The 15,467-nt window shown below is 38.9% G+C and overlaps 1 protein-coding gene across 1 annotated transcript; it reads right to left on the bottom strand.

Annotated features, from left to right (window-relative positions):
• Positions 1 to 975: 975 nt before the first annotated feature.
• On the bottom strand, positions 976 to 14,685 carry LOC121387889. The gene is made up of 4 exons (XM_041519125.1): positions 14,640 to 14,685; positions 12,823 to 13,041; positions 4,439 to 5,398; positions 976 to 1,031 (listed from the first exon to the last, which is right to left on the bottom strand). The coding sequence occupies exons 1-4, from the start codon at positions 14,683 to 14,685 to the stop codon at positions 976 to 978; spliced, it is 1,281 nt and encodes a 426-aa protein (XP_041375059.1).
• Between the last annotated feature and the right edge of the window lie 782 nt (positions 14,686 to 15,467).

Raw genomic sequence — 15,467 nt, 5'->3', positions numbered from 1 at the left:
GTCCTACAAAACAGATTGGAATTTTAGTAGGATAAACTAATCAAGAAAATATAATATCATCTAAAACATCATCTATCATCTAAGACTTTAAACATTACCCACATATATAGGAGACTAGAACATTGATAGAGAACATGCTTCAACTATTACACGAAGCCAGCACAAACTATGATTGGAGTAGCATCTCGATAGCATGTTCCATTTATACAAGTATACTGCATATTCCAATAACTAAAATTGCAATCACGACAACGCTTAAATATCACATAAATCGGACAGCCAGAAATGGCTATAAAAAGCTTTAACATTTTTTAAATTCTCATTATTCCTAAAAGAAAGCATTATTTGTGTATTCGAATTATAGAGCTTTGCATCCTTCCTATTATATGTTTGTCCCACAAAATTAATTATAACAAAAATAAAAGTGAAAAAGACGAAATAGTGGACTACTGTCATTTGACAGAGTTGACACATCCAATTTGGGATGTCTACCCTCGGTGTACATGTACTTAAATATATTATCACAATGTACTACAATTTGCATATTAGGTTTTTGAAAATATCTTCAAGCATGACAAACTCCGACGTGTCACCCATTTTGCTGGGTATTCTTGATACAGACTTTATAGCAATGGATTTACACATGATTCAGTTCGATGCAGATTCACTTTATAGAAATGGATTTACACATAATTCAGTTCGATGCAGATTCACTTTATAGAAATGGATTTACACATAATTCAGTTCGATGCAGATTGATTTTATAGAAATGGATTTACACATAATTCAGTTCGATGCAGATTGACTTTATAGCAATGGATCTACACATAATTCAGTTCCACCCGAAGTTTTGTGATAGATGAAACAGCTTGTCCACTTGGAACACTGGTAAGACTAGCAAGATGTCTGGACTCGTAGGGTGATCACTATTCCAGGAATATCTCTCTCTGTATATCTGTCCGCAACCAACTCCAATTACTCTCCCGTTACCTGAGGAAGCTGCTGTATGAGCTGCAATATAGAAAACAAACCTGAATGACAAACCAGTGACCACAATGAAAAACCGAATCTGCACAGGGCAGAGTCGGAGGGATATTTTGACACGGTCGTGACTCCTACCACGAAATTGTTCGTGCTGGGGTGTCGTTAAACATTCATTAATTCATTCCTAACATAAAGTACTGCCATGTCACGTCAATTATTTTCATTAAAAGAACAAAGGAAAAGTATCTTTTAAAATATACTTAATACTACATTGTATGTGTTTGCGGCATTAATTAGTATACATGTATTGGTAGTTAAAGCGCTGACGTTATGTACAGCATGGTCGTTATTTTTCATGCCAGCATAACATAGGCTAATAATAAAAAAAGAACAACACATTTTTTTAAAAACATAATTTGGGATACCTCTGTGCAAGAGTAGTTCATTTAAGGACATATGCAAGTCCGTGACGACTTCCATGGCGTTTTACCAACAAAAACACGATGACGAATATGTCAATTTTCGTTAGAATCAGGGCCAATACTAATTAAACTTTAGAATCTAGACTTAAATATTTAATGTATGGCGTTGCCATGACATTAACGTTTTAGATTATTATCCTTGAGTCTAGACTATAAACGTTTTAAAAGTAAGGTGTCTTTATTCTTTAACTAAATATCTATAATAATACTGGAATTTAAACTAAAGTTCGATGGACATAAAAGAAAACTAACTGCATATGTTACAAGCTGAACAGTTCGTTTAGTTTGTTGACTGAAGTTGGAAATATTTGGGTACAACAGAAAATTAAGTTGCCGATATGTAGGCCAACATTTAGATGTTAAAGTCGCAGACTCTTGTTTCAACCGCTGAAAAATGGACACCATGTTTGGTTAATCTACCAACCTGTAACACATCTGGATAAAGTTACAATAGATTGAAATAATAGTTTGACACGTAGAACTGGGGGAAATACCCTCTAAAATTAGACTAGAATTAATCTCCATAACCGTTACTTCTCAGACATACGTGAGTTTTAAAAATTCATTTCGTGGTATTATAAACACCGAGATGACCAGAAACATTTCGGTTGTTCGGAAATGGATAATCTAAACAATACAATATAAGTAATGTCCGATTTCAATACTCCAAAATTATCAATACGTGGTAGTGTTTAAAAACTAGGGTCTGTCTCTTGAAATTCGAAGATTAAACTTTAATCCAATAGCTATTGTTACAAATTCAATCAAACGTGAAGTTAGGATCAAAGGTAAGCCTCGAGTGTAGATTGTAATATATTTCTAAGATCGGGTCGTTGTATTAATGGACATTTTAGTAAGCACAGTAAAACGGGCCGTTGAATCTGCTTGCATGGCTAAGCAAGACTACTACAGATATGATCATAAAGACGTCTGGTTTCGGATCGCTGCCCTCACTCGAAATCGCAGGTTCTTCACCTTCTTGGGTTGAAAATGTGTCTTAAGTTATGCACCAGTGGATTTCAACCTAAATAATATTTACAAACGTCAGTTAGTACGGATAAATAGTATTACTATTTATTAGGTTCCCAAGCCAAGGCTGGGAACGTAATGTTTTTGGTGTGATTATAATTATTATTTGGTCTCCTCTGTTGTGTCATCCTGTAAGAACGGTTATGGGCCGATTTATCTGAAATTTGGTAGGTATTTGGGTACTTCGGGGGGATTGATTCTATTAAAAAATATATTTAGTATTGTTATTACAATTTTAAGACAACTGATAAAACTATTATGGCAACTCAAAGGCAAAATATATTAGAATATTTTAAATTCCATCCAGAATTAATTGTAAAGTTTTAAAAATATTTTGATTTTTACACAGTTTTAAAATATACATACCTTGATATACCTTTACCCACATCTCTTTACATTGGGGTGGGGGTTTTGTGTTGTCTCCTTTACATAATTATATACGTTTACTTTTCAATTTAATCCTATTGGGTTTTTTTACATCATTACAGAAGTTTGTGTTTTAATTTAATCCTATTCTTATACCTACCTTTGTTTGACACCCAATAGCTGGTGTGAATTTTTATGCAGGGGTGTCGTTAAACATTCATTCATATAAAGGCGATAACAAAATAAATGTAACGTTCAACAAATAAAATTACATCCTGTCAAAACACAATTCTCAAATTTGCTGCTGCTTTGCAAAAACCTAGAGTTCATGACAATTGCTTTATAATTGACCGGCACTATTTTACAATTAAATCAAAGTTAAATAATAATAATAATAATAATAAGTTCATTTATATACCGCTAAACTCCACACTAATGTATGCTTAAAAAGCATTACATAATTAAAATGACATGGTTAAAACAATAACATAGTATAACAATTGGTAGGATAATACTAAAATAACAAATAAATATGATTAAATATGATTAATATGCTTAAGGGGGGGGGGGATAAAAAGTCAAACTGGATAATTAAAAGTACTGGACAAACAAATGTGTTTTAAGATGTTTTTAAACGATATAAGATTTGTGGCATTTTTAACAGTGCCTGTCACTTCATTCCATTTCTTCACAGCACTCACACTAAAGGAACGGGAGCCAAACTGGTTCGTAGTTACGAATTTCGATTGATCTATTGGTGCCAGAATAATTCGTGTTACAAGCGATAGTGTCATGCAAGAGTGGGATTAGTTGCAAATGTTTTCTAATGTGTGCACACGCGTTTTAATATTATGATTATTAGTCCCCTGCCGTTCCAACCGGAGGAGACTATAGGTTTCATCTCCGTTCTTCTGTCTGTCCCACGTATGTTTTCCGGATGCTTTTAACAGAAGGCTTTCAGATATTGAGCTGAAATTTTGTGCATATCTTCATCATGTAGTATTACAGATCAGGTTTGATTTTCATGACGATTTACCATTTTTGACGGAGTTATGGCCCTTGAACTTAGGAGATGTGAAAATTTGTTTTCCAGAAGACCTTTAGATATGGAGCTGAATATTTTTGTATAGGTTTATCACGTACTGTTACAGATAAAGTTTGACTTTCATGGCGATTTACCCATTTTTAGCGGACTTATGGCCCTTGAACTTAGGAGATATGACCATTTTTCCCCCCGGATTTTTGCAATGCCTCAAGATATTAAGTTGAAATTTTGTATATAGCTTTATCATTTGTATATAGCTTAACAGATCAAGTTCAAGTTTCATGATGTTTTACCAACTTGTCAGAGTTATGGCCCTTGAATTTAGGGGATACGAAAAATTGTTGGGCCCAGTAAGGGACATGTATTGCTTTAGTAGTACTCTCAAAATGCTTGTTAAAAGGTGAAATGTATGGCACATGTTTCATGATGGTGTGATTATATCACTTAGAATATGTTAATAAACCTGTTCTAGTTACGTACCATCCCCACCATTTATAACCGCATGGGTGGCAAATATTCTGTGGAAAGTCACATTTTCCTTTCCTTGCGTTGAAGAAAAATCCACCATCACTTCTAGTGCACTGCTTGAATCCCTGGAACGTGCCGCTGGAACACCGATAGTAAAAACTGCAGCCTTTAGCCATGGCCGGATACCTGCCATCTGGCTTGTCCTTGCAGCTAGGAGTATTTCCACACGGCTCTGGTGCACGGTCTGCTCGAACACATGTTCCACTAGCAGTGCTGAAAATCTGATTGCCTGGACACGTGCCTTTTCTGATAATAAATCCACGACTACATTCTGTGTAACTCTTGCACCCATCGTCAACATCGACAAAGACGCCCGTGTCTTTATCCTCGCAAGGATTTGGGAGGAGCCCGCACGGCTTTGGGATGAGTTCGTTGGGAATAACGCATTCCTGGTAAATTGGGTCGAATGATCCGAAATCACAAGTCCTGTATTTCACGAATCTGTGTCTCCGGCATTCAAAGTAATACGTACATCTGCCGTACAGGTCGGCATGGAAACCATCCTCTCGTTTCTGGCAGCTGGGCGACTTTCCCGTGCCACAAGGCGGCGCTGCCATATCGATGGGCTGACAGCGCAGTGTCAGCGGATCGAACACCATGCCGGCCGGACATTCGTCGTAGCTGAGGAAGACGCGGTCCCGGCACTCAAAGAAAATGCCACACCTGCCTTGTTCATCGGGGTAGTACCCGTCCTCCCTGAACGAGCAGTCCGGGCGCATACCACCTCGCTCCTTCGGCACCTCGAGGAGAGACACGCAGTCGTTCATTTCCGGAGAGAATATCGGAGTGGGTTCCTGGCAGTCGTCCTGGGCGATGTTCCTCTGGTCAAAGCAAGTGACGAAGGTCGGAGTCCATCGCGTCACGTGAAACGGGTAGATTCCATTGGCTCGTCCTCTGCAGCTGCCATATCGTCTGTTGCACGGGATGCAGTTAGCGCGCTCACACTGGTTCATTGTGTATTCACCTGTCAAAGAAAGAAGTGTTGTGGAAATTAGGACATTACTAAACTTGTTTTGTTTTGTCACGGTCAATTATAGTTGCATTAAGCAATGTCTTATGCTAGCTAGTGGTTTCAATAGTCGGTATCATCCCTAATGATAACATCAATTGTTGCACGGAGATGCCTCTATAGGAGCGGGAATTAGCACAGTGATGGAGCGCCTGCAAGAGGTGCGATGGATCACAGGATCGATCGCCCTCGATGGTCTTTTACCCCCACCCATCCCAAGGCTATGGTACGTACTCTCATTACGTACACATTGAGTATGTCATTAATTAACCGGAAACACGAAAACTCCCAAAACAACGCAGGTTCATGGTTCATCATTTGTTAAAATATATTTGCAATAATAGAGTTGTTTTGCATTGTACCGTTCAAAGTCAAGTGCAGAACTCGTGGATTCCCCCAACTCAAGTTCGACATGATCTTGTCATACGTGTGACACATGATAATGAAATAATTTCTTATTTGCACTTCTCTAATGTTATCACATCAGAGAGATATTTTCGGTGCTTTCGTCTTCGTGTGAAATTGTTGGCAGTCCGTACAAATAGCTTGGCGAACCCAGACCACTTTAGGATTGATTGACGTTTTAGCTCTGTTTTTCAAGCTAACACGATTGTGCTGATCTATTTGAAAACGACCACAACGTGAGGCGGACTGTTTCGATCATTCGAACCCCTGCGTTTGTCATGGTGACATTTAATGGAACAAAAAACCGCCATTTCACGGGCACGTCGGGGAAACATTCGAACCCCTGCGTTTATCATGGTGGCCTTTACTGAAACAAAAACCGCCATTTCACGGGCACGTCAGGAAAACATTCGAACCCCTGCGTTTATCATGGCGACCTCTAGTGGAACAAAAAAATTCATGGGCATGTCGGGGAAACATTCGAACCCCTGCGTCTGTCATGGTGACCTTTAGTGGAACAAAAAGCCGCCATTTTACGGGCACGTTGGGGAAACACAAGGGCGGGAAGGGCCATAATATACTACCATAAGTGTATGAGAACTGGAGTGCTGGAGGAAAACCTCAAATACGGTGAGCTGGCCGGAAACCTTTTCAGCGTGTGTATTTTCATCATTCTATCGACAATATTAGATATAATCCATGTATAAACGAGTACCGATTCATTTTCATAGGTGTTTGGGATTCTAATATGAATGAATAATGCTATCCAGATTCGGACATTTTCGTTTAATTTGGGCAAAAATCAGCCCCATCCCCCCCCCCCCCCCCCAACCCGAAAAAAAGGAGCCCGTATGCCTATGTATATACTACTCAAAACAAGTTGAGGGTCAGTAAGTATATTTTATATGTAAGTACATTTCACTACAATACCATCATACTTAACGGTGTAAATGCTTCATTGTTGTAAAATGGAACACCATAACTGTGCCAAAGAAACGTGAATGCAGTTCAAGCCATTGTTAGTAAAATCATTTGATTATATTTGATTACTAACTCGGAAAGCAAGCTAATTAGAAAATCGAGTATAATTCCTTTAAGTACCGTCTTTCTTACTGCTGACTACAGACATTTTGACCAAATTGCTAAAGATTTTGTGGGTTTTTTAATTGTTTGTTTTTTTGTGGGGGTGGGGGAAGCTTAAAATTCGCTGACCTAAGATTCCGAAGTACATACATACATTTTAGCAAGTACAGAACACAAGAACGATCAAAAACACCGTGAATTTTTGGAACAAGTTGTAATATTACGCTAAAAGTTGTAAGCAGTGTACAGGTTAAAGGCAAGGAACCTGTAATGGTCGAACACATCAAACTACATTACCTACAAACTAGGCAGCTTTAAAGGGACATTCCTGAGTTTGCTGCATTGTAAGATGTTTCTGACTAATAAAATATTTCTACGATTAAACTTACATATTAAATATATATTCTTGTTTAGAATATCAGTGTCTGTATATTCAATGTGTTTCTGATCGTCTTAATATTTGTAAGAAGTCCAAACTGGATTTTGTCTTCAAATAATTTCGTACGTACCAAAATATATTTTAGGAAATAAAATAAAATTTAACTTAGTACAAATATTAGAACGATCATAAACACGTTTAATATACAGCCACTAATATTTTATGCAGAAAAATATATTTGATATGTAATTACAATCGTTAAAACGTCTCTGTTGATCGATAACATCTTAAAAATTGCAGCAAACTCGGGAATGTCTCTTTAAGAAGAATGTAGCGCGAGTTTCCTCTGATGACGAGTCAGAATTACCATTTTTTAAATCCAATAGCTGATGTGCTCTAGTGGTGTCGTTAAACAAACTTCTTTTTAAGAAATAAAATTATAAATTTTTCTTTTTTCTTTTATTCGAAGAATTCCACTTCGTGGAGTTATTTCGTAAACTGGCAGTTGAACAACAAATTCTCTTGCGGCCACTGTTTGTACAACACGTGAGCGAGACGTTGCAGCTATGTTTAGTCTGAACCAGCTGTTCGACTACAATGCGGACTGTTGTTCGCATCCCAAAGTAGCATAGCGAAACCAGCTTGTCATTGAAACATATTGTATACAATGAAGTATGTATTATCACAAAATATTACACAGCAATCGTTAAGGAACGTATGTATGTTAGTCAGTCTGTGAAACCAGTCATTTCGTGCAATGCCTGAAATGTACTCTTGTTAAGGCATTTCACGTTAAAATTCAACGCCTTGTCTTGCACAAGATGTCTGATTGTATTTAAAGTAAATCAGGCCATGTGTGTAATATGCTTAGCCACAATAATTACATTCGTAACATTACACTTTATATGACACATTGTTTTATGATTATCAATCTGGCCACACAACAGTTCGTCAACTGTTAGAAATGTTTTAATTATTTTGCTCATTACATGTAAATAATTACACTATTATAGCTCTTTTTTTTTTTTCAATCTCTCTTTCCTATATGTATCTTTTCTTCCTCTTCGAATGATTTTATACACCCGTCTATGATAGGCCGTATTATGGTATGGCGTTGTCCTTCCGTCCGTACGGACGTCTGTTAATGTTTTTTCTTGTCCGGACCATATCTTGCATACATATGCATACAGGATCATCAAACCACACAAGTATGAACAACTTGGGATGGCGGTGTGTCGCGTATTATTACTAGGTCATGGTGACCTACTTTTCAAGGTCTACTGCACATAACAGTAAATCCTTGGTGTAAAGTCGTAATGATTTGTAACCGATCCTTTTCTCCATAAATAAAATATGTTTAAAGTACGTTTTATGCACGTACATACTTTTAGTACAGTATCTATCAAAATGTATGACTATAATTATAATAAAACATGCATTATACTGTACGTGTTATATTGTAATAGACAGTGAAACCACTCTTAACAAGACACCCACGGACCAAATAAATAGTTCTGTTTTAGAGCTTATATTCTGTACTAATATTTAAAGAGTGACTTTCAAAAGGTTAACAGTGTTCGGTTTTGCGAGGTTTCACTGTATATTATATTACACTATTTCCAGGTTTAAAAAGTGGTAATAACTTGTCACTCACCAGTTTCTTCTTAAATAAAATACGTTTAAACTAAAGACTGCCAGATATATTATCGTATGTAACGAGAAATATAGAAACGAAGATTAATACATTTAGTGTACACATTATTTATTGTATCCATAGCCTTTCAGTCATTTCATATAATGCCTTTTATTGATTTTTACTCATTTCATAAAATGACTAAGATTTTAGGCATTATGCGAACATTTCAAGCATTACGCAAAATTACTGGTTTTACACATTGATGGTAACATATACTCATACTTGGTATTTTAAACGAAAGCCATTGGTGTTAGTGCCTTGTACACTAGCTACCTTAATATTAAAACATCTTGTAACACGATCAGAAATATTAATATGCAATATATTGATTAAAATGACAACTGGTACTCGGCGCCATCTTTATGGTCTATAACGATTGGTGATGCAACCAAGTGCTTGTTTTGTGTACGTCAAGAGAACAAGTAGACAAATGCATAGAGGACTCGAATACTGAAGATTCCAAGACGTTAGCCCAGGGGCATCGCACTTTCAGTCCCTAAGACCAGTTACATTGCCAGTCGAAATAAAAAGTTAAAGTTTGTTTTGTTTAACGACACCACTAGAGCACATTGATTTATTACCCATCGGCTATTGGATGTCAAACATTTGGTCATTCTGACAATTAAGTCTTAGAGAGAAAACCCGCAACATTTTTCCATTAGTAGCAAGGGATCTTTTATATGCACCATCCCACAAACATGATAGCACATACCACGGCCTTTGATAGCCAGTCGTGGTGCATGGTCTGGAACGAGAAATGGGCTCACCGACGGGGATAGATCCTAACCGACAGCGCATCAAGCAAGCGCTATACCACTGGGTTACGTCCCGACCCTGATTATAGCAAGATAACAATTAAACAAATGCGTAGAGGACTCGAACACTGAAGATTCCAAGACGTTAGACAGGGGTATCGCACTTTCAGTCCCTAAGGCGAGTTACATTGCCCGTCTAAAGAAACACAATAGCGAACTACCTGTAGACATTTACGTTGCCAATCTTAATACCTCGATAACATTAGTAGCAAAACTGATTTCAATTTAAATTAGTTCAGCGAAGCGATGAACTTTTCTAGGGTTAAAATTGCTAAAGATTTGCTGTACTGGTATATGTAAAGAAAGGAATGGTTCCGTTTATATTTGAAGGAATTCATGATTCTCTCGGTTCATTGGCGAAGACAATCTTATGTTTTTGGGGATCCATCTTGGATTACGGTGTCGGGAAATGTCAAAATGTACTTTTGAGCCCAGAAACGTATTTAGCTTTCCCGAAAACACAAAAATACAACATATTACATGCTATATGTCGTTTCAAATATTTTTATTTGTGGCCGCCATATTGAATTGTATACTGCCATCTTGGATTTTTGCCATATTGTATTTTTCAGTGGTTTTTCACCTCGAAAATAACTCCATAGTTTAAGGGGTCCCTCTTCAGTCTGTGATACAATAATAGCATGCAATCTTTTATATGCACCATCCCACAGGCAGGATAGCACGTCCCCTGACCTTTGATATACAAGTCGCCGTGAAATAGTGCAATGGACCCACCGACAGGGATCAATACTACACCGAACGCGCATCAGGCGACCGCTTTACCATTGGGCTACGTCCTCCACCCCCGTTTCGTTAAAGAGACTGTCCCGAATTGTATGCCATTGTTAAGTTAGTTTGTTAGCTGGAACGAGAAATCGTCCAATGGGCAAGTTTTCATCATACAGTTTCTGTTTTAGAATATCAGTATAGAGTTGTCGGGTCAGGTCAGGTGAGAGGGTTTTACGTGCACGTTCAGAGCAAGCTGTTTTAGCGCACGCCTGTCGTGGGTGTAGGTGTCGACTTTCGCCGGATCCTCCGTCCAGGACAGAAAAAGAGTTTGAGGCGAGGCGAGGTGGGAGAGGGGATTGTCCACGCTGGAATGTATCAGGGAGTACAAGCTTGATTATTGTTGGTAGCGGGCGGGGATGGTTTTTGGTGCTTTAGCATTTGCAAATGCCCCGTAGGATTAGGTCCAAAATGAAATAGTTTTAGAAAATGTCGTGATGTAATGTTGACGCATAATTCGAAATTCAATTAGAGCTATTGGAGTAATTTGACTTAGTTGGCTGAATTTTAGCTCTTGCTGGAATCTTACCTATTGGGGTCCGTCGTGGTTGGTCTCCCAAAGTTGCGCCATACTTTAGCCATTCATAGAGCTGAATATTTAATGCGCTTTTGATCCTCAGAATCTTTGTTGCAGCTCAAATTTTATTTAATTTCATAATATTTATTTTCGTATGTACGAAATTATTAGGAACTAAAATCCAAAGAGTCACTACAAACATTATGATGTTCACAAACGCATGTAATATGGAGATTGTATTCTAAAGAAGAAATTGTAATTAAAGGGACATTCCTGAGTTTGCTGCATTGTAAGATATTTCCGACTAATAACATATTTCTACGATTAAACTTACATATTAAATATATTTTCTTGTTTAGAATATTGACCAAATTGCTAAAGATTTTCTGGGTTTAAAAAAAATAATAAAAAAATTGTGGGGTGGGAGTGGGGGAAGCTTAAAATTCGCTGACCTAAAATTCGGAGGTACATACATACATTTCAGCAAGTACACAACACAAGAACGATCAAAAACACCGTGAGTTTTTTGAACAAGTTGTAATATTACGCTAAAAGTTGTAAGCAGTGTACAGGTTAAAGGCAAGGAACCTGTAATGGTCGAACACATCAAACTACATTACCTACAAACTAGGCAGCTTTAAAGGGACATTCCTGAGTTTCCTGCATTGTAAGATGTTTCTGACTAATAAAATATTTCTACGATTAAACTTACATATTAAATATATATTCTTGTTTAGAATATTAGTGTCTGTATATTCAATGTGTTTCTGGTCATCTCAATATTTGTAAGAAGCACAAACTGGATTTTGTCTTCAAATAATTTCGAACGTACGTAAAAATAATTTCTAGTTAATAAAATGAAATTTAAACTAGTACAAACATTAGAACGATCAGAAACACCTTTAATATACAGCCACTAATATTTTATGCAGAAAAATATATTTGATATGTAATTACAATCGTCCAAAGGTCTCTGTTAGTCGATAACACTTTTAAAATTGCAGCAAACTCGGGAATGTCCCTGTAATATGTTATGGTAGTTAATAAAACGATATGTTATTCTAAAACGTTACAAACTCAGGATAGTCTCTTTAAGGTATGTGACAATTCAGGAGGTTTTGTTTTGGTTTAACGACACCACTAAAGCACATTGATTAATTAATCATCGGCTATTGGATGTCAAACATTTGGTAATTCTGACTTGTTGTCATCAGAGGAAACCCGCTACATTTTTCATAATGTAGCAAGGGATCTTTTATATGCACTTTCCCCACAGACAGGAAAACACATACCACGGCCTTTGTCCAGCTGTGGTGCACTGGTTGGAACGAGAATGAATGGATCCACGGAGGTAGTTCGATCCTGCTACGCAAGCACCTCAAACGAGCACTCAACCGACTACGGTAAATCCTGCCAATCCAGACGGCTTTAACTGATAACGAACATGTATACACATTTATTACTTTCCTCATACTTTTGCCGTGTAAATGAGTAGGTGATTACAGACTCTAAATGATTTTACTTCACCAGACGTAAACACCCAAAAATTACTATTTCAAGCAAGAGACTAATATTTCGACTAATACTATACAACTGGATGTATTTAAGTAAAACAGTGTTGTTGGAAATGATGATTAATGAGTGTTGTCGGGTTAACTGGAAAACAACAACAAACAGCTATGATGTATATATACATACATGGGTCAACGGGTTCGAATCGCGAGTCGCAGTTGACGTTGATGAACTCTCGACAGCGGACGGTTCCCCGATCAAAGAGTTGTGGGTATCGGCACTCCCGCACGTACGGTTCTCCGTGGTTCCACTGGGGCTGTCTGGCTGCCTGGGTGCAGTTGTACACCCAGTGGCAGTTGTCAGGGTGGGGGATCACCTCGCCTTCCTTTCCGTAACACGGGTGGCCTGAAATTACATTTCAAAAACACCATGAATGAATGTTAAACATCCCAGCACAGCAAATGTCAGATAAAGGTAAGTATATTACGGCATTTTTAATAAACATTTATGATGAATATAAAAATTTAAAACTTAAAGTAAACATTCTGTGCACAAATAAAAATATCGCAGGTTATTTTTAGGAAATAAAATGAATTTTAACCTAGTACAAATATTATAACGATCAGAAATACGTTTAATATACAGCCACTAATATTTTATGCAGAAAAATATATTTGATATGTAATTACAGTCGTTAAAATGTCTCTATTAGTTGATAACATCTTAAAAATTGCAGCAAACACGGGAATGTCCCTTTAACACATATGCAGATACAACAATAAAATTAAGTGAAAACATTGAAAATTGGCTATATTTAGCAATCAGGCCAGACTATTGACTGGCGGCAATCGGTACTGGAATCAGGCCACGCGGGTCATACTATTGACTGGCGGCAATTTGGGCACACGGGTTATACTATTGACTGGCGATAATCAGTACTGAAATCAGGGCACACGGGTTTTACTATTGACTGGTGACAATCAGTACTGAAATCAGGGCACACTGGTCATCCTATATGACTGGTGGCAATCATTACTGGAATCAGGGCACACGGGTTATACTATTGACTGGCGATAATCAGTACTGAAATCAGGGCACACGGGTCATCCTATTGACTGGTGGCAATCAGTACTGGAATCAGGGCACACGGGTTATACTATTGACTGGCAATAATCAGTACTGAAATCAGGGCACACGGATCATCCTATTGACTGGTGGCAATCAGTACTGGAATCAGGGCACACGGGTTATACTATTGACTGGCAATAATCAGTAATGGAATCAGGGCACACGGGTCATCCTATTGACTGGCGATAATCAGTACTGGAATCAGGCCACGCGGATCATACTATTGACTGGCGATAATCAGTACTGGAATCAGGCCACGCGGGTCATACTATTGACTGGCGGCAATCGGTACTGGAATCAGGCCACACGGGTCATACTACCGACTGGCGGCAATCAGGGCACACGGGTTATACTATTGACTGGCGATAATCAGTACTGAAATCAGGGCACACGGGTTATACTATTGACTGGTGACAATCAGTATTGAAATCAGGGCACACGGGTCATCCTATATGACTGGTGGCAATCAGTACTGGAATCAGGGCACACGGGTTATCCTATTGACTGGCGATAATCAGTACTGGAATCAGGGCACACGGGTCATCCTATTGACTGGCGATAATTAGTACTGAAATCAGGGCACACGGGTTTGACTGGCGGCAATCAGTACTGGAATCAGGGCACACGGGTTATACTACTGACTGGCGGCAATCAGTATTGGAATCAGGGCACACGGGTCATCCTATTGACTGGCGATAATCAGTATTGAAATCAGGGCACACGGGTCATCCTATTGACTAGTGGCAATCAGTACTGGAATCAGGGCACACGGGTTATACTATTGACTGGCGATAATCAGTACTGGAATCAGGCCACGCGGGTCATACTATTGACTGGCGATAATCAGTACTGGAATCAGGCCACGCGGGTCATACTATTGACTGGCGGCAATCGGTACTGGAATCGGGCCACACGGGTCATACTACCTACTGGCGGCAATCAGGGCACACGGGTTATACTATTGACTGGCGATAATCAGTACTGAAATCAGGGCACACGGGTTATACTATTGACTGGTGACAATCAGTATTGAAATCAGGGCACACGGGTCATCCTATATGACTGGTGGCAATCAGTACTGGAATCAGGGCACACGGGTTATACTATTGACTGGCGATAATCAGTACTGGCATCAGGCCACACTGGTCATACTATTGACTGGCGGCAATCAGTACTGGCATCGGGCCACACTGGTCATATTACTGACTGGCGACAATCAGTACTGGCATCGGGCCACACTGGTTATATTACTGACTGGCGGCAATCAGTACTGGCATCGGGCCACACTATTGACTGGCGGCAATCAGTACTGGCATCGGGCCACACTGGTCATACTATTGACTGGCGGCAATCAGTACTGGCATCGGGCCACACTGGTCATATTACTGACTGGCGACAATCAGTACTGGCATCGGGCCACACTGGTCATACTATTGACTGGCGGCAATCAGTACTGGCATCGGGCCACACTGGTCATACTATTGACTGGCGGCAATCAGTACTGGCATCGGGCCACACTGGTCATATTACTGACTGGCGACAATCAGTACTGGCATCGGGCCACACTGGTTATATTACTGACTGGCGGCAATCAGTACTGGCATCGGGCCACACTATTGACTGGCGGCAATCAGTACTGGCATCGGGCCACACTGGTCATACTATTGACTGGCGGCAATCAGTACTGGCATCGGGCCACACTG

This window comes from Gigantopelta aegis, chromosome 2 (genome assembly GCF_016097555.1).
Source record: "Gigantopelta aegis isolate Gae_Host chromosome 2, Gae_host_genome, whole genome shotgun sequence".
Taxonomy (NCBI): domain Eukaryota; kingdom Metazoa; phylum Mollusca; class Gastropoda; order Neomphalida; family Peltospiridae; genus Gigantopelta; species Gigantopelta aegis.
Note: the sequence above shows the minus strand (reverse complement) of the source record. Positions and strands in the feature narration are given on the sequence as shown.